This window comes from Halichondria panicea, chromosome 1 (assembly GCF_963675165.1).
Source record: "Halichondria panicea chromosome 1, odHalPani1.1, whole genome shotgun sequence".
NCBI classification, from domain to species: domain Eukaryota; kingdom Metazoa; phylum Porifera; class Demospongiae; order Suberitida; family Halichondriidae; genus Halichondria; species Halichondria panicea.
Window position 1 is genome coordinate 16,873,149 of NC_087377.1, and position 19,270 is coordinate 16,892,418.

At 40.1% G+C, this 19,270-nt stretch overlaps 3 protein-coding genes and 1 long non-coding RNA gene across 6 annotated transcripts in view; 2 read left to right on the forward strand and 2 right to left on the reverse strand.

Annotated features, from left to right (window-relative positions):
* The window catches only part of LOC135352230 (uncharacterized), a 64,628-nt gene that overhangs the window by 42,882 nt on the left and 2,476 nt on the right, over positions 1-19,270 (forward strand). The window lies entirely within an intron of this gene.
* The window catches only part of LOC135352267 (uncharacterized), a 53,303-nt gene that overhangs the window by 19,410 nt on the left and 14,623 nt on the right, over positions 1-19,270 (reverse strand). The window contains exons 1-5 of one of the 3 annotated variants that reach the window (XR_010399693.1): positions 18,329-18,489; positions 17,665-17,845; positions 16,938-17,454; positions 16,315-16,610; positions 15,450-15,873 (exon numbers count right to left, since the gene is read on the reverse strand). The exons of 1 other annotated variant lie outside the window; for it this stretch is intronic. Coding sequence is in view for 1 of the 2 variants with exons in the window: in XM_064551457.1 (XP_064407527.1) it covers positions 15,825-15,873 (49 nt within the window). In the remaining variant the exon portion in view is untranslated. Of the gene's footprint in view, positions 1-15,449; positions 15,874-16,314; positions 16,611-16,937; positions 17,455-17,664; positions 17,846-18,328; positions 18,490-19,270 lie in introns of those variants that run through there. One more of the 3 variants, XM_064551457.1, reaches the window with a different exon arrangement.
* On the reverse strand, positions 1,035-2,510 carry LOC135352271 (uncharacterized). The gene is made up of 4 exons (XR_010399697.1): positions 2,359-2,510; positions 2,130-2,296; positions 1,536-1,740; positions 1,035-1,317 (listed from the first exon to the last, which is right to left on the reverse strand). It is a non-coding gene; the product is annotated as an uncharacterized LOC135352271 (long non-coding RNA).
* LOC135352249 (uncharacterized) lies at positions 9,177-14,903 on the forward strand. The gene is made up of 15 exons (XM_064551432.1): positions 9,177-9,292; positions 9,410-9,611; positions 11,267-11,722; positions 11,778-11,905; positions 11,962-12,118; positions 12,180-12,397; positions 12,487-12,903; positions 12,956-13,134; positions 13,203-13,416; positions 13,462-13,530; positions 13,615-13,808; positions 13,871-14,029; positions 14,078-14,198; positions 14,246-14,458; positions 14,512-14,903. The coding sequence occupies exons 6-15, from the start codon at positions 12,359-12,361 to the stop codon at positions 14,845-14,847; spliced, it is 1,941 nt and encodes a 646-aa protein (XP_064407502.1). The 5' UTR covers positions 9,177-9,292; positions 9,410-9,611; positions 11,267-11,722; positions 11,778-11,905; positions 11,962-12,118; positions 12,180-12,358; the 3' UTR covers positions 14,848-14,903.

The window sequence follows — 19,270 nt, forward strand, 5'->3', positions numbered from 1 at the left end:
AGCGTAGCGCGGATGTTACTCGAGATACAAACCGTTTCCTATCCCTCTAACTCTTCAATCTATGGTCAAACTAGCCATAACTCGAGAAAGAAGCTTTAGTTTGCTAATCCACGAATCAAAATCCAAGAGAACGTGGCTAGAAGCTGTTAGTTTTCGTCGCATTGCAACCGTTGAGCAGTTATAGTAGTTGGGCGGAGCCCGACCGTCCCTAACGGGAGGTCGGGTTTCAAACCTATGTCAGGATCAGAGGAGGCTGGAACCACTTGACCTTAGCTAATTAAGGTCACTAATTGGATTTATCCAAACTTCTCTTGCAGACTACTTCAAGCCTAGTTTTTAGTGTCTATCAGTTTAAAACGTTATTTTTCAGGGGGGGTCAAATTTTATTTTCGCCAATTTTGCTCAGAAGCAGAGATACAATCAAAAGTATTGCTCTTGCACTAGCCTCGATAGCAGGAGCGGTTTGTTCTCTAGGTCACTGCATAGCTGGCTTTGAGACTTGTATTTCTGCTTCTGAGCAAAATTGGCGAAAATAAATTTGACCCCCCCTGAAATAAACTGATAGAAACTAAAAACTAGGCTTGAAGTAGTCTGCAAGTAGCCTCGATCCCAGCCCCTCTCACTAGAGGGCCTGGTAACCACTGTTTGCGCGTGGGTGGATTCAATAGTAAATTTGTTAGTAAAACTCTTTGTAATTTATCAATTAACCTTTTGTACTATGGTCACCCACGTGGTTGATTAAACTATTTAGTGTCAAGAGAGAGAAATCAAACCCATCAAGGATACTAGCAGTCAAACCGCAATGGTTCCAGCGCATGCTCCTACGTGGAGTTTTATTTTCTCATGAATATATTAATGAGCTATTCGCAATTGCTTGCGCAAAAGTAGCATTTTTTTATAACCCTCTTCCCTTTGCAGTTTGTTTCCTGCTTCCTGCACCAATCGATTACACATGGCAGGAACTAAATATAGCCACAAAGCAGTCACGTGGCTTAGAAACTTCAACACAAACAAATTTAGACAAATTTACATGCCACAGCAAACTGAACTGACAAATTGTTGCAAAAGTATATGAGAGGAATTTGAATATGTTCAGTGCTATCTTATAGGATTGATGAACATTTATATGTAATTGTTTTTCGTGTCGATCCATTGAGAGTCGAGAAATGCATCGTTGAAAATGCTGTATAAAAAACCACAAAATAGTACTAGTTGGAGAGATGTGAGCACACAATAAGCCACATTTTGTGTATTACATCCAACAGATGTCCTTCTCAATACATTCTAAGCATCGTCCAAATCAGTCGTACTTGTATTCTGTGGTACGAAAAATATGCTATTATTACAGGTCAAATATTTTTTTAATCAGGAATTGTCTGAACAGACCACTGTATATGCTTACCCCACTGTAGAGAAGCTCAGCTAACCTACCCAGCTTATTTAGTATACCTAGCAAGTGGAATAAACCTGTAATGTTACTCATAAATTATTCCTGAACATCCAACATTAACGAGTAACAGGTTAATTAATCTCACCGTTATTTGCCACGTAACAGCGAGTTTTTAAATGTTAGCAGCAGTGGGATACAGCCATTATTACTGTGGCTGTGGACCAGGGTGTACTTCTGGTCCATTTGCAGAGAGATTGCTGAAACGAAAGAGCCGGAAATTGAATTGGACTCAGACAGCGAAGACCAGTGACAGTGACAAGGAGAATATAGAGACAAAAGTCATCAATGGCCTGGAGTAAAAGACGAATTGATAGATATGCAAACATGACTGAACATTTAACCATAGATAATGTTTTAACTAAGTATTTGTATTGTTTACACACTATTTATGATATATTCACATGTAGTGCCATCTACAAAAGTCAACTGACAAATTGTTGCAAAGAGAATACACTTACAAAACTCTGCATACACTTAGCTTAATAACATTGGAACAGACTTATATAGTTAGAAGTTGTGTCCCACCCGTAACAGACTAGCTACTCCATGTAAAAGCCCAAAATCATGTTTACAGGAATGGCAATTTTGGCTACATTACGTATACTCAACAAAACTTGCTTCAACTTGAAGTATACGCCTAATTTCAAACATATACTACAAAACCAACTTCTGTACTTACCTTCTGAGCTTTGAACAGCTTCTAACAGTGGTCTGGGTCTATGCTACACAGCTCTAACTACAGGCAGCTACTCACACAATGGCACCAGCTATTTGCTTCCGGACACGCCCACTTCCTGGAAAATAAACTTCTCGCATTTATTCCAGTTGCTGTTCGACTGCTAGTACCTAGCCTCGATTCCAGGCCGATTAAAATACTTAATCGGCCTTGAATCGAGGCTAGCTAGTACCTAGCTATGAGATGTTCATCTAGCCTTGTTTTTGAAGCTTGATCTTGGCATCTTCAAACATACTATACTATCTACGAGGGGTCCGACACTCCGTGAAATCTTGTACACCTACTTTTGAAATCTTTTGAAATCTCATAAAATCTCATGAAATCCCGAAATCTTGAAATCTCTGAAATCCCACCTTTGACCTCATTTTCCGTAATCTTATTGTAATCTCAGTGTCATGCCTTGACTAGATGGGCGTGGCCTGCCTACAAAAAGGGGACGGGCACGCCCATCTATGCCTTCATGACCGAGGTGCATGACTAACTATAGCCTCGATCCCAGGCCGAGTTTTCGCTTTTATAACGGTTAGGCGAACAACTGGGCCTGGTACTAGTTGTCTGCGCATGCGTCAGTCGTTCGTCAGATTCTGACAAATGGATATTCTCGTTCACTTTCGTGACATTTATATTCGTGTACTATCGTGTACTAGAAGTCAGTTCCCGTTTTATCATTATTGGAATCGATTGGAATGGCTCTTAGCTGAAGCTTCTCTCTTCTCTGAAGCTTATTCTGAAGACTGAACAACAAGGGAAGAGGTATAAAGCTTTGTCAAGCTTGTTAAGGTCAGATATTTTTGTGTGGGCCCTATGGCCGGCTATGCTATCAAGTCTTGTTCATGTTTGGCAAGAATGTAGGTAGACTATAGTTTCATCATTAAAATGGTGGATCAAGTGAAGAGTGTGAGCTAGAGAACTTGGTGCTGCCATCATCAGCTCGTCGACAATGACACTATAACCGAGAAATTTAATATGTATAGATCTACACGTATTTAAAATGTCTACTTCTCTGTACAGGAGCAATGGCTAATATCCAGCTATCCCAACAGTGCTCCTCTTGGCTATACTAACGGACGAGACTGGACAGTTTGAGGTAAGGGTTTAACCGTCTTTGGTTTCTTTTAATATTGTCCTATACTCACAGACACAGGACTGGAGTATGACCTGCTCATTCGAGCGTTGCTGGGTAGCTCAGAGACATCAAGAGAATCTACGTTTTCTTAAGCAATGAGTTACGAGTTGGGGCCTAGAATCAGAGAAGTCCAGCAGCCTGCTAAATCTTTTTGAAACGTAATTTGAAGGCATTCAATCATCCTGAAGTTGCCCTGGGTCACTGTAATCGTGCTGCATCACAACTGGCAACTCCCCAGGCCTTTGTGAAGCAGCTCCCTATGTGCATCTTTTGTGTACTCACTCTGTGCATTTTCTGTGTACAAATTTCTATTATTGATTTATTAAATATTTTTGCCGACCACAAATATACAATGAAAATTTGACGCATGCGCAGACAACTAGTACCAGGCCCAGTTGTTCGCCTAACCGTTATAAAAGCGAAAACTCGGCCTGGGATCGAGGCTAGACTAACTATAGCCTCGATCCCAGGCCGATTCGTCTCTAATTGAACGCTAGGTCGCCTCGAGGAGGCGACCTAGCGTTCAATTAGAGACAGATCGGCCTGGGATTGAGGCTAGACTAACTAGTGCAAGTGTTGAATGACGGTAGAACTTTCAATCTTCAATCCCAGTGATGCTCTGTAAAATCTTTGAAATCTTTGAAATCTCTGAAATCTTTGTGAAATCTCGAGATTTTGAAATCTTGTACGCTAAAAATTACAGTTCCGGACCCCTCGATACTATCTATGCTTCAACGCTGTCCAATCTACTATCTATTGCAAAGTGCCATGACGTCATCATCATTTTTGTGGCTATATAATAGGAAAAAGAAAACATTGAGCTTCATTTTGGATCATTTTGATGCAGCATAAACTGTATATTGCAAATAATACAGCAGTATGAACATAGTGTAAATTTTGGTATTGAAATCTGTTGAAATCTGGACCCGGGCCTTAAGTGCGCAGAGCAGAAAGTGACCCTCAGAAAGTGAGTGACCCACAGAAAATCACCTTCAGAAAGTGACCCTCAGAAATTGATGCCCTCAAAATACACAAGGAAACTATACCCTCAGAAAATCATACCCATGTAAATTTTCACCCACAAGAGAACTGTAACTGGCAGAAACTGACCCTCATACCCACACCACATACTGTATATACCAACATCAATATTGAATTCTGAGTATGATCCCTGTCAGTGTGTGCGTGGGTATGATTATCCAATAACTTCCTTTTGTGAGTATGTGTGGTTGTCTGGTCCTCAAGTGTCTCTAATTGAATGCGGGAAGGCGGCTTTTGTCATTACACTAGTCTCCTTATGAAATCATTATTTTGAAATGAATATCATTAACACAATATTCTGTGCCCATGGACCATTGTGCACATGCATAGGAAATAGAATATTTGTGGACAGTGGGAGTCTGGACCAGAAACCAGAGTATCACTTAAAGTGGTGTAAATGTTCTGTAACAACATACTGTACACTATTATAGCCTCGATTCCTTGATTATACAGCCACAACATGCTACTGTTGCATTTATGTGCGTACATAATTCGTGTGCCCATAATTATTATGCCATATCTACGTTATTGGGTTATAATTAGGCCCTGATAAATTATGCTTTTATTTTCCCCCTTAATTCTTGAAAAATGTGCCTATTATTCTACGATTATTGTCATAAAAAATACGATTATTCTCTAATTATTCTCCCAAAAATGTGACATAAACATTATAGACAGAATTAGTAGACATAAACACAGCACACAACTGACACACGACATATGTTATCTTGCTGACTTGAACTAATCCATAATAACACCTTCAGCCATTTTTGCCATGAGAACATCATTATGCAAAATTTAATAATTATAAGGATCTTTACAAAAATGAACATTAATTTTTTGGACACCTAGGGATATGCTAAAATTATTCTGAGCATAATTTATCAGGGCCTAGTTATATAATCAATAGTTATATAATCAATTCAAATAATTATAGCAGATCTACACTACTCTTGACCGGGCAGCACTGCACTGTGGGGCCGTAAGGGGGGACCCTCTGCAACAGCACAATTTAATGGTCCACCGGACTGTCTACGTTTAGTTGCCGTACATCGATGATCCCCCCCCCCCCGGACCCCTCTACGGCAGAAAATATTGCCGTATCCGGGGGGAGGGGACCAATGCTGCTGCCTAGCACCCTCCCTACGGGCGGCGGCGCACGACGTCGAGGTGACTACAAAGATATTAATTTTGTTATTGCTGCATCCGGCCATGGGATAAAAATTGTTTTTCTACTGTAACTTCAATGCTGTGATCTGAATGAAAATACTGTAGCCTCTGGATTATTATCAGTGAGTGCAGACAGCACTGTTTATACTGTAGATGGTTTAGAGCTAGCTAGTCTATATAGCTTTACTTATGGTGGCCGACAGGGTCACCCGCTGCCGCCGCCGCCTAGTATTTTATCAGTATGTCTCTATCCATCCCACACTCTGCAGAGCTAGAGAAGATGTCTGACTATCTCACAATAGCAGATCTAAAGAGATTGTACCTCGTCACGTTTGATGCTCGAATCAAGTGGCGAAACATCTTGCTTATTCTTGATGTACCCTCAGCTACAATTGACAGCATTGGGAAAGAATGGAGCAACAATCCTGATGACTGCTATCGTGAGGGTTTGAAAGAATGTCTTAATGCAGAAGGAGAGAAAAGCTGGAAAGATATGGTGGAGGCTTTGTCTAGTCCCATCGTGGGTGAATTTCACATAGCCAAGACCATCGAGAAAGATCATTTACAGTCTACTTCAGAGGGTAAGCATTAGTTCAGCACAGGAATGCATATCTCATAATTAGTTGGTATAATTTCACCCCCTGCCCCCCCCCACACACACACACGCACACACACACGCACACACACGTGACATACACACATAATGTTCTGCAGATGACCAAAATCGCCAGTTGATCAACGACAATTTGATCGTTTTCCTAGACGAGCTTCTTGGTAAAGGTGCATTTGGAGCAGTCTTCAAAGGCAGCTACAAGGGCGAGATGTGTGCCGTCAAAGTTCTGCTTCACGATGCTGTGGAGATGCAGGCAAGTATTTCAATCGGCAAAAACGAAGAAGCTAGCAATGCGATTGATCGTGAGAGTGATTTTCTCAAGTCGTTCCAGCACCCAAACGTTGTTCAGTTTCTGTCGACTGCCAAGCACCCCAAATCAGGTAGTACAATCCTCACTGTTGAGCTGATGGATTGCAATCTGAGATCCTATTTCTCTGGCCTTGGTGAAGAGTCCCTCACTAGCGAATGTGAAATTAGTCTCTCCAAAGACATGGCTTGTGGTCTGGCCTTCATTCATAGCAAGCAGATTATCCACCGTGACCTCTGTGGCGATAACGTCTTGCTGAAGCTTACACAACCAGTGCCTATCGCAAAAATTTCCGACTTTGGTATGTCACGATTATACGATCCCTCCAAGCTTAGCCAAACCCTCACAGCTGTTGGTCACCGTAGAGGGTATCTACCTCTCGAGGCTATTCGATTGGATGAGGAGAATTACGATAATAGCGTGGATGTTTTTTCCCTTGGGGCGATTATGGTACAGATTGTTCGCAAGCTAAAGACAGTCAAATCTGTGGAAGATCGATCATTCCATGTTGCCCGGATCCCTCGCACACACAGGTTGAGGAAGCTTATCGACAGTTGCTTGCAAGAAGACATCATAGCCCACAATCAGTACTGAAATCGACTCTCATAGGAAACACCCTCTACCTAATGGGAGGGTTGGATCACACTGGGGAAACCAAGTCGGTGCTCCACGTCAACCTCGATGAACTTATTGCCAATGCCCTTTCTGGGGCAACCAAATCGGACAACTTGAACCTCAAGGAACTCGTTGCAATTGCCCTTTCCAACTGGGACCCATGCACCCATTCTCTGGCAGACCTTACAGGAAGTACCACTCGTGTTCTCAGCTCCTCTCAGTATTGGGAGGTCACTCTTAGCCGTTGGTGGACGGGACGACAGACGCAACCCAAGTTCATCGATCTACCTCTACCAGCCTGACACCAGGAGGTGGGTGAAAGTGGGAGATCTGCCTACTGCACGATACGGCTGCACATGCTCAGTACTTCCTAGTGGAGAGGTCATTGTAGCCGGAGGACAGACAGAACTATATTCTGATCGTATTCAAATTGTGGATTTCTTTTCTATAAGTGATTAGTTATTTTGTGGAGTTAACATTGTTCAACGATCAATCTTGATTTTTTTATTGTGTTGAAAAAAGCTTTTCTAGATATTAAGTTCAACATTGAAAGCATAATTACAGAATAAATGAAAGCACCGGGGGGTGCTGATGCCTCGGTGGAGATGCCAAAGCTACATAACATGTGGACATAAAGCTACTGTAGCTATTATGATGGCCATATATTATTTATTAAAAATGGAACAGAAAATTATGATATTACATTGTTGAATAGAAATTACTGAGGTTCGATTTAAATGATGAAGCAGAGGGGCAGAGGGGCTATTAATAACTTCTGGTGGTAAAGAGTTCCATTTCGGTATTAAAAAGGAATGCTTGTGGGATGAGGTACCCACATGTGGTGTAAAGAGAATTTGATTGTGTGGATGGCGGGGAGAACTGAACACACTGAACTTTGTATAATAATTATGCATTCAAGTTGTGCATACTTTTTGTTTACAGCAGAATTTTAAAACCAGAAAAACGTCCAAAAAAGCAATCCTTCTTTCATTCTGCTTACAAATTCATGCTTTCTCCTAGCCTCGATCCCAGGCCGAGTTTTCGCTTTTATAACGGTTAGGCGAACAACTAGGCCTGGTACTAGTTGTCTGCGCATGTGTCAGTCGATTCTGACAAATGGATATTCTCGTTCACTTTCGTGACATTTATATTCGTGTACACAACCAAAAATCCACATACATGATTAGGATATGTGAGAGGTGCACTTATTATACTGATGTGTGCACAGAACCGTATCAAATCTATTTACTATACAAGTGGATCATATATGTGTTAAAGATGTGTGTGTAATATGTACTTCACTAAGATTGCAAATCTGATGTTCAACTATGTATCACAAGTGAGGAAGGAGCTGCTCTGCTACACATTTGTGCATGTGAGCAAATGAGAGCTTGTTGAGTGACATGAGTGATTAATATGAGCCTTGCTAAGATTCTTGGAGAGTTAAAGGGTGAGCATGAGCTATAACTCTTTTAAAATAAGAAAGTTGTGTTTCTTCGAGACATCTCTTTCAGGGCTGTATAACATGCCTATGTATACTTGCTACTGACTGATCAGACCCAGTAAAAAAAGATATTTCCAAGGTAAGCGTACTGGTGGGCTGAGCACATGCAGTTATATACTTGTAGTTTATTAGGCACTGTGTGTAGAAATAGTTAGTGTTGTGATGGCCTCGATTAAGCCGCAGCATAGCGCAGATGTTATATACCTTTGTGTCCAATCCCTCTAACTCTTCAATCTATAGTCAAACATACCAATTTTCTTTGTGTCGATGTGTGCTCCCATTTCTTCTTTATATGCTGCATCATTTTTCTTTGCCTTTTTGAAACCGGTGATTGACTTCCTAATATCATATTCATGCCAGCAAAAGAGAACAACTCTTCTCCTTTCGGAGGGTAAATCAGTTTTCCCTATCCACTTGTTGTTGTGACTCAACTAGGGTGCCACCTTCTGCTTGGATGAAGGAGTGATGACCCATTTCTCACTTGTGGGAAGAGTATATAGCTGCAACAAAAGCTTCACTGAGCTTGCTTAATTGAGCTGAGCTAGCTAGCTAGCTATATTCTTGCCAGCTGCACATGGTGTTGCTATAGCTTTAATATGGTGTTGCAAACTTGTCTAGCTACATGCAGCTGTCTGTTATCTAGATAGATATATATAATTATAGCTAGTATAGCTACTCTTTTAGGACAACCACTTATCAACTTGCTGTCAGCACTGACCATTTAGAGAAGGTATGTTAAGATCTATAATAATACGCACTCAAAAATAATTATAATGAGGGGGTATGATTTATTCTAGACTTATTATTAGACTGCAATTGCTAATTTTCTCCTTTGTTTACCTCGCAGTGTCCCAAGCTAACAAGTAAATTGTTCCATAGCTACCTCTGCACAAGAATCACCTACCAGCAGTCATTGTAAATATCTGTCCTAGAACATAATTATTTGGTTGTCCGATGATTCTTATTTCGAATGGGAACAGTTTTTACACTGGAATTGGGATACAGTACCAATCTTACCTCCTCAATTTGCTCTGACAACGCTTTAGCAGGTACGTACTAATTGTGAAAATGATGTACGATGTGACAGCTATGAATGCACATGTCACTTGCTTATGCTTTAATAAATGTGGAGCACCTTTGAGAGTGCTCTGGCTATATAAATAATCCCTTTTATTTAACTAGCCATAACTCGAGAAAGAAGCTTTAATGCTAAATCCACAAATAAAAGAACGTGGCTAGAAGCCTATAGAAGCTTTTAGTTTTGAGCAGTTACAGCTGGAACAGACACTCAGACAGACAGACACACACACACACACAGTCAGCTTTACCGTATCCCTCGTGCGGCTACGCCTCGGCATAATTATACAAGTTATTGTCCACATCAGCATTTCAATATGCCAGGGAGATAATGATAAATGCGCTAACCACATTTTTCTAGTTACTATATATGATACAGATATATACAGATGCCAAGTGGGGTATTTAAGTATGAAACTCCCATCAGGATCGAGTGCCCATGAATATAATAGGCTGGTTATTTTTAAAGCAAGCTTCATTAGTATAATCGCATGATGTCCTATTATTCACTGGGATTCGTACAGTGATTAATCGCGTATCAGTAATTGCACATCGTCATTAACGACATGCAATTACTGCCTTGACGACCACACGTTCGAATAACGGCCGCGGATAATTTTGTTACTAAAACTGCGACTAAAAATGTTATTATGCCTCGGTGCGCATGCGCAAGCGAGGTATACGGTAGTGTGTTTGTGTGTGTGTGTGTGTCTGTGTAGACTGCTACAGCTGCTCAAGGATGAATCAAGTGCAAGTTAGAGTTTCTATAGGCTTCTAGTCATGTTCACTTGGATTTTAATTCGTGGATTTGCAAAATAATGCTTCGTTCTCGAGTTATGCCTAGTCTTGCTTACTTGGAATGCCATTGCAGCCTTTTCAGCATTCCAAGTAAGCAAAACTAGGCATAATTCGAGAACGAAGCATTCAAGTATTTTGCAAATCCACGAATGAAAACATGACTATAGAAACTCTTACCTGCACTTCATGATCCTTGAGCAGCTGTATAACAGTCTATACACACACAAACACACTACCGTATACGTCGCTTGCACATGTGCACCGAGGCATGATTATCTGAACTAGTATCAAAAGTCATTTGTGAGTGGTAGAGGTTACTAGTGAATTTGAGACCCTGGTTTTATAAAGCCCCAAAATTAAGTTCGTATCCATTTTCCGGTCCAAATGACTTTATTTCGATGATTTCACCTCCTTTCCTTTAGTGTCGTAACCAAACTTTTAATCACTAGGATACAAGGTCATGGTACAAGTATTGCATGCAGCGAGTTGCTTGTTGGTTGCTTGCAAATTTGCGGCAATCTGTTGCTTACGAGTTGCCTGGTGCCCTTAATAAATAATTGTAGCATAAAACAAAAGGATTTGTGTTTCGTATCATAACGACCCCTTACCAAATCATGTATCGAGCGACCATGTAACACGGAAGGGACTGTGACTTTTATTGCACACTTGTTACCTTGACAACATAACCAAAGTTGTAGAACCTGAAGTATAATTATAGGTTTGTACACTCAATATAACCAATTACATAATGTTCACGGAAGTCGGTACAATATGGAAATGTACAAATTTGTACAAATAACCACTTCAGTCACATATTTACTCCCTCCAGATCTATTCCTCTACTGGAAAACCCTGGAAAATCCGGGATCCTAAGAACAGAAGGAAAATTGCTGTTTTACTATTTGGATTTACGCTATTGCAAACAGGAATTTTCTTCGCAAATGCACTATTGAGCAGTGACGAAACTGTATGCTAAGTTACAGTCATTTTTCCCCGAGTGAAGACCAGTGACACTTTATTCCACTAATCTGATAGTATTTATGTGTGTATTCATGTGTTAAAAAGATAACATATTTATTTATTTATGTTCACAATGTAAGTACTACACATACTAAAGGTTGCGAATTGGCAAGTTGTGTAATTATTACTCTATATTTTGTTTTTATTCGCATATCATAAAGGGAAGGTTAACTTCATAAGGTGTTTGAAGCAGATGAACCCTTGTTTGCCATCGATACATCAAATAAAGCAACTTGTTTTGCCTGTTTTTGAGCCCCCAACGAAGGTACCTTTCTTTGTTCATGCATGTCAAACTTTGTGTATTAACTTCCTACTCTTAGTATTATTCATCTGATGGGACACCCTTTTATGCAAATTCAATGATGGCAACAATACGTCATTGCTTCGCTAATCCATTGTTTGCAAGTGTAGTCCAGAGGTATCCAGTTCAGCCTGACATGGAGTTGATGTAAGTAGTTTATTGCATGTACGTGTGTATGTATTTAATGAATTTGAATATTCCAGGGAAATGTATCATGGAGAGCGCTGGAGAACAGACCCAAAACTTCAAACCCCTATGGCTGTTTTGCCTGTGGGTCACGTGTTTGTCAACGACTTTGTTATAGTCTCACATCCACACTTTGGAAGTATATGTGTGAAGGTTCACAGATTTTACTGCAAGGTATTATAGTATAATTATGTTTAAACCATAAACTTACCTGTGCATACATGCATGTATACAGGGTTCTGAGTTGCATATCCAAGCACATATATTGCTACACTGGACCAATTAAAAATAGCATTCACATCAGTTGTCTACCTGTATCCTGAGCCGGGTGCTTTGGTTATACTTGAATCTTCTGACTTCAAGGTTACGAACATTCTAACTATTGTTTCACCACCTAGCTCCCTACTTCGATATATGTTGGATTCAAACACTCTCGAACAACTTGGAATGAAGGTACATGTATATGATTACTGGCACGTATAATTATTTAAAAAAGTCATAATATTACTAATGTGTACCTGTATAATTATAATGCTTTGCAGGAATTTGAGGATTTCATTCAACCTCATCCACTTAAGTATTCAGGATTAGGAAAGCCTGTTGTCACTGCACCAATTATTCTTTACTCTGACGATACAAGTGGAAATAAGAGTAAAAAGTGGAACTGTTTTAACAGTTGGTGTTTCCTTGTGGCAGGACTTCCGCGTAGTGAAAATTCTCAATTACGTAACATACACTTTATTACTTGTTCCAACAAGGTTTCTGTGTTGGATATGTCACGACCTGTTGCTGAGGATATCAAAACACTCCAAGAGGGAATAACTGTCTTTGATGCATTTCTCAAAACTGAGGTTATTGTGAGGGCACCTGTGATTTGCTTGATTGCTGATAATCCTCGCGCAGCAGAAGTCATTAATCATCGAGGTGGAAGTAGCAGGAAGTACTGCAGAAAGTGCATGGTATAATTTAATTATGTGATACGTTTTGTATGTACATGTATAATTATTATAGGTTGACAGAGAAGTTGATCCTGTTGATGTGAGCACTCTACGTACGAAAGATGTATCACTTAGCCAAATGAGAACTATACAGTCTGCACGGACAGAGTCAGAGAAGGAGAGTCTTCGAACTAGCTTTGGACTTCGTGAACGAGAAAATCCCATACTGTCATTGAACGTTGATTTATATCAGTAAGTTTAAGTACAACTTTTAGGGGTACATTAAGTCTGACAATAACAACATACTATTGCCCTTTTAGATCGACACCTGTTGAATGTCTCCATACGATTTTGCTCGGCCCGGTCAAGTACTTACTGAAACGCTTCATTGCTGGATTAAAAAAGGAACAAAAAGTAGAAGTTCTGGCTATTGTTCAACAATTCAATTATTCTGGCTTTGACGTTCGACTGTATGGAAACATAATCAAACACCATTGTTCATTTGTTGGGAGGGATTACAAAGCCTGGGCACAGGTATGTTATTGAGTAAAATATAATAATGTCTATACCAATGCTTAGATGGCTGCTTTTATTGTGACCCCATATGTGACTACCAATGAAAGAAAATTATGGTTGGCACTTTTAAAAGTGAGTGCACTACATTTGGATGTGTATACATGTACATGTATATTATGCATTTCAAACTTTATACCCTAGTTTGCGTGTGTATAGGTGTTCAGACTGGCATATTGTGTTCCATTTAATCCAAATTGTTCTGAGGAAAGCAGACAAGTATGTAAGGGGTTTGTAGACCTGGTGAAGGAATACAACCCACAAATGCTTAAAAAAATGAAAGTGCACCTACTGCTCCACCTTGTGGATGACCTCTGTGACTTCGGTCCCACTGCTGCTTTCAACACTGAAAGGTTAATGTTTAAATCGTGTACGTAAAATGATATGTGACACTTTTTTCGTCTTGTGTTTGCAGGTGTGAAGCCTTTAATTCATTGATGAGGGAGCAGAACATTTTTTCAAACAGACGAGCCCCAAGTCGTGATATTGCTGTTTCGTTTTCAACGTTAGAAGCATTGAGATTTGTCTGCTCAAGTGGCTATTACCAGAGTGAGACAAATGAGGATTTTCAACAGTGAGTAATAATTTTGCTAGTTGGTTTACCTACGTTATACTTGTATAGGTGTGGTGCTGGATTGACTAATCTTTACAACCAGCATGCAGTACAAACTGTTTTGAATGGTGTCTCGCCAAAATCACTAAATCTTGGCAAGGCTATATATCAGTCTGGAGCACTGAGAAAGGTAAGAATATTTACTGTACATGCATGGATTATTTTATCTGCATCTAGAAACAAGGCTCAACCAAGAAATTGAAAGATGTTGCCTTGTCTTTCAATGGCGCCAATCAGATGTATGGTGAAGTCTCAAGAGAATATGATATACATTCATCACCGTCTTTCTTGAATTTGGATGTTTTGGTGCAAACATATGGAGCAGTTTATTCCCAAAAGGGTCAACTCGTCAATAATGGACACTATGTACGAATTACTCCTTGCTTGAATGTAAGTGTTTAATATCAATTTACATATACAATGTACCAATTATTATATTTCAGGTTGTGTACGGACTCCTGTTGACATGTGTTACGCTGGACAATTTAACCTACTGCATTCTACAGGAGCTCGAGTTGCAACAAGTTATGGGTTTCACCGTACACAATGAGCAAGACTGTCCCTTGTTAACTTTGACAAAAACATTGTGTGTTGTTCCATCTAGTGCTGTTATTACACATATTTCAGTGATTCATCAATGTACTAGCACTTGTAACATTACTATGCAGCCTTTCACAATCGAACGAGAACGAGAGCAACTTAGTAATGAAAAACTTGTTCATTATCATGATTTTTCTAATGATATGTACTGTTTGAATGTCTTCTGTATGAATCAGTAATTTTTATAAGTTGTTCTCTAGCTATTTTAACTGCTGCATGTCAACACATCATTGTCTCTGCCAACCTGCATGATTGTATTATTACAATAAACCAAGCACTAGCTAATTAATTTTCTTCATATTTAAGTATCTGTACCAGATCATGTACAATGCTGAATCACAACTGTACAGCTTCCGTACACATCTGCATGTGCTATCACTTCCGTAACACATCATTGCCCAGATGAAATGTACAAGTTCAATTGTACACAACTGTACGGACTTGTACATGGACACGAGACAGATCAGGGCTTTTTGGTTGTGTAGTGTGTTTGTGTGTCTGTGTGTGTAGACCGCTACAGCTGCTCAAGGATGAATTAAGTGCAAGTAAGAGTTTCTATATGCTTCTAGTTATGTTTACTTGGATTTAAATTCATGGATTTGCAAAATAATGCTTCTTTCTCGAGTTATGCCTAGTTTTGCTTACTTGGAATGCTATTGCAGCCTTTTCAGAAGAGTCCGTAGCAAAACTTATTTACCGAGTGTTACTACTCTACTTAGTAGTTAGCTCTGCATTAGAACTCTAACTATATTGGTAGCTGCAAGAGTGAGAAGAGAGCTGCAAGACTCAATTTTTGACTTGAACGTTTGGCATCAATCGTTTTTAACAACAATCATGGTTGATCATTACCCACTATTCGGTTGATTGCATCATAGATGTAGAAGAGGGATTGGAAACTGAAGTGATTCACGTGATGTTTTACAATGAAGTCTACATAGTGGCTCTGGGACCATCCGTGTATCTCCTCATAACTCCCGCAAAAGCCCAGGAAACTTATTGTGTCCAAAGCATACATCTCAGAGCTACTACCCCCATTACTGAATCACATGCCCCCTGATAGTAGGTATCAATCGGAAACAAAGAAAATATAATGTCGATTGTCGTGAAGTAGCTAGAGGTACACAGAGCGCTTCTTCATGCTTGTGTTCCTATTCTTTCAAGTAGTCCACTGTCTTGTCCAGTACCGTTCCCTTGCTGTACACATACTGCAGTCAGGGAAACATGACATGAGGGTGAGACATGTACGTGGAGATAACAAAAAACATGCTTAGTTGCTATTAAAAAATATCATAGATCATTAATTTTATATCCAACTAACTACATGTGTATACACAATGAACTCTGCTGGATTCACTGTGCTCTATACACTGTGCATGCTTAGCAATAATAGGAAATTTAGGCTTAAAAACCAAGTTACTGGATAGCAAAAAATAATAATTGTCCAGATATAATTGGAACAGATTTTTATAGAGCATGCGAAGTGTCCGGAATAATTAGAACAAGCAAGCAGCTGCATGCGAGCTAGCTAAGTTTAATAGAACAGTGTGCGACTGAATAGTTGCACTAACTATCTAAAACTAGCTACTCAAAGCAATCTAACTGCAGCACTCTAAGTCTTACTTGCCGTCTATGAATGGTAACTCAACTTTTCAAGGTATTGTCCGGATATTTAGAACGAATGTAATATTAAAGCACTGGAGTGTCCGTTGTATTAGAACAACGAAAATTGCCCAAAAGAGTGTCCGGGGTAATCAGAAGTGTCCGATAAATTAGAAGATATACGGTAGTAGATATTTCGATGGTTTTTCCAATAGTACTTTAGTACACACACTCACAGACACACACACTCAACCAGTAGTTGCGTCTTTCTTCTGACAAGCAGGCACTATCTGAGCCAGTACCTTGATGAGCTCGTTGATCCTGTCCCGACGCCGACGCTCAACTGGGCGTGGGAAGAACAACAACAACCGGTAATTAACGTGTTTAGGGCATGTACAATGAAGCTGAGCCAATTGGCAAAATGAATGAACCTTGACCTCATACACACACACGTACACCTAGTATAAAATTAAAATCAAGGCATACTTAATTATTAAGACGTTACAGCATGCCTCCAAACAACAAATAAGTCATTAGTTTTAGAAGTGGCAGATTTGATGTTACAGCTTCGTAACTGTACTTTGTGGGAAATGCTTCTATTTGATTATGACCACGTACGTACATGTACATCTGTTGTATACTCTAACTTTCAGTATTGAATTTGCATCACCTTCATTGTGTGTAGCCTTCCTCTGAGCTTCCCTGTTGGCGGCCATATCCCCAGACCTGCAAACCAACCACCAAAATAACAACACTCCTCACAGTTACCGTAATGTTTGCGAGCATATGCGAATTTGAAGAGGGTTGACCAATTCGCAGCAATAAAATCGCAAACCTTACATTATTACTAGTAAATACACACGATCCTTGCCAGAACGCAATAGTTAGATCGCAAAGGGTCTAATTTGTTGCTGATTTGGCTGATTCGCAAATGTTTTTTTACCGCAAAATATTCTAGTAATACTGTATGTAGCAAGAATGATGCTTTCCCTAACACATACTGTCATACATGTTATGCAGAGGTAGGCAATCACATGAACTGTGTACTCACAACTGCATTTGAACGATGGGGTCGGCCGTGTGATAATCCATAGTTGATATCCCGCTCATCTTGGGTGCTATAGGTCGACCCATTGCATGCAGTATCTCAGCACTACTGGATGGTGGGATCATCACATACAGAGGACCTGAACACACACAACAACATATAAAAACTGACTAGAACAATTTTTCAACACCACTTCCAAGAAACCTCAAACATTAGCAATAATACTCATGGTTCTACATGTAATTAGTATGTACAAGCACTTGGATAACTTATTGAGGCCTATATATAACTTTTGGATTTGCCCCAAAAATGTATCGTCACACTGATAAATTTGGCCTCCATTACTCACCATTTTGTCCAGACTCTGAACCAGATGAGGTGCTCCTAGTGATGAGGAACTAAGATGAGGGGGTGGTCTGTCCACCTTGCTGCATCTGGATGAGGGCGTGGCCTATAGCGTTGAGGGTAGAGCCATCCTCAGAGGTCATGTCAGAGGGCAAACCATCATCGCTAGTTAGCATGTGGACCTCCTGTGTGAGTGGGCGGGAACAACAAGTGTGTGTGTGTGTGTGTGTGTGTGTGTGTTCGTTATTTGGGAGGTAGTTACCATCATGCAAATTCTAACCATGTAATATGAAAACGAAACGTCCAAAGTTAGGGTCCACATTATAAACCAACTACACATTATACACAAGTACCGTACTTGTTCAATTTAAGGCGACCCTCCAAATATGCGACACTCTCGATCTTAGGTAATATTCTGACCTCTAAAAGTAGCGACTGCAGCGTTCACAATTATTTTTTTATGTCGCGTCCTAAATAGAGGTCAAACCACAGCCGAGATTCCAGGCCGCTAGAAACAATATAATTTAAGCGGCCTATAATCGAGGATAGTAGAGTAACCTCCAATTAGATGCGACCCTCTAAATATGCGACACCAGGAATTTTTCTAAACCTCCAAAAAGAAATGACCTCTCGCTTTGTAATTTAATATTATTTATGAATAACTGTACCTTGTTAATGTTCTTGATGAAGGTTCCTCAGTAGTCCCTGTCCATGGACTCATGTCTTCAGCCTCCACCAATACAGACAAATAGTTTGACCACTTGCTCAGAGCTTCAAAATTGACAGCATAATTTCTTCTTCTCTCTAGCTAGCTATGGAAGTGCAGTGAAAGATCAGCCACGTGGTTTAGCAATGTTATCGCACGTGACAGCTATTGTTTATTCTGCAGAGAAACAGGGCGGGTCTCGTTGTAGCTGAGCTAACTGTTGTCCTGTACTTCTGTATCGTGCCTGGTATCAAGCTGTGAAGATACTGTAGCTCTGGATTATTATCAGTAAGTGCAGACAGCACTGTTTTATTTTCTGCATATAGATCTACGGTATTTATGGTTTTGATGATATAATTTGCACACACCAAATATTTATACATAATTACATGTACCTTCATAATTATCATTGTTTATCTTATTCCACACTCTACACAGAAGATGTCGGACTATCTCACAATAGCAGATCTAAAGAAATTGTACCTCGTCACGTTTGATGCTCGAATTAAGTGGCGAAACATCTTGCTTATTCTTGACGTACCCCAGGCTACAATCAACAGCATCGGGAAAGAATGGAGCAACAATCCTGATGACTGCTATCGTGAGGGTTTGATTAAATGGCTTAATGAAGGAGGGAAGAGCTGGAAAGAGATGGTGGAGGCATTGACCAGTCCCATCGTGGGTGAAGCTCACATAGCCCAGACCATCGAGAAAGATCATCTACAGTCTACTGGTCCAAGCAATCCTACTGATGTGAAGTCAGAGGGTAAGCACTAGTTCAGCACAGGAATCATACAGTCATAATGCTTAGTTCGTTAGCTGCTATAATATTCACCCCCCCCCCACACACACACACACACACACACACACAATGTTGTACAGTTGACCAAACCCGCCAGAAGAT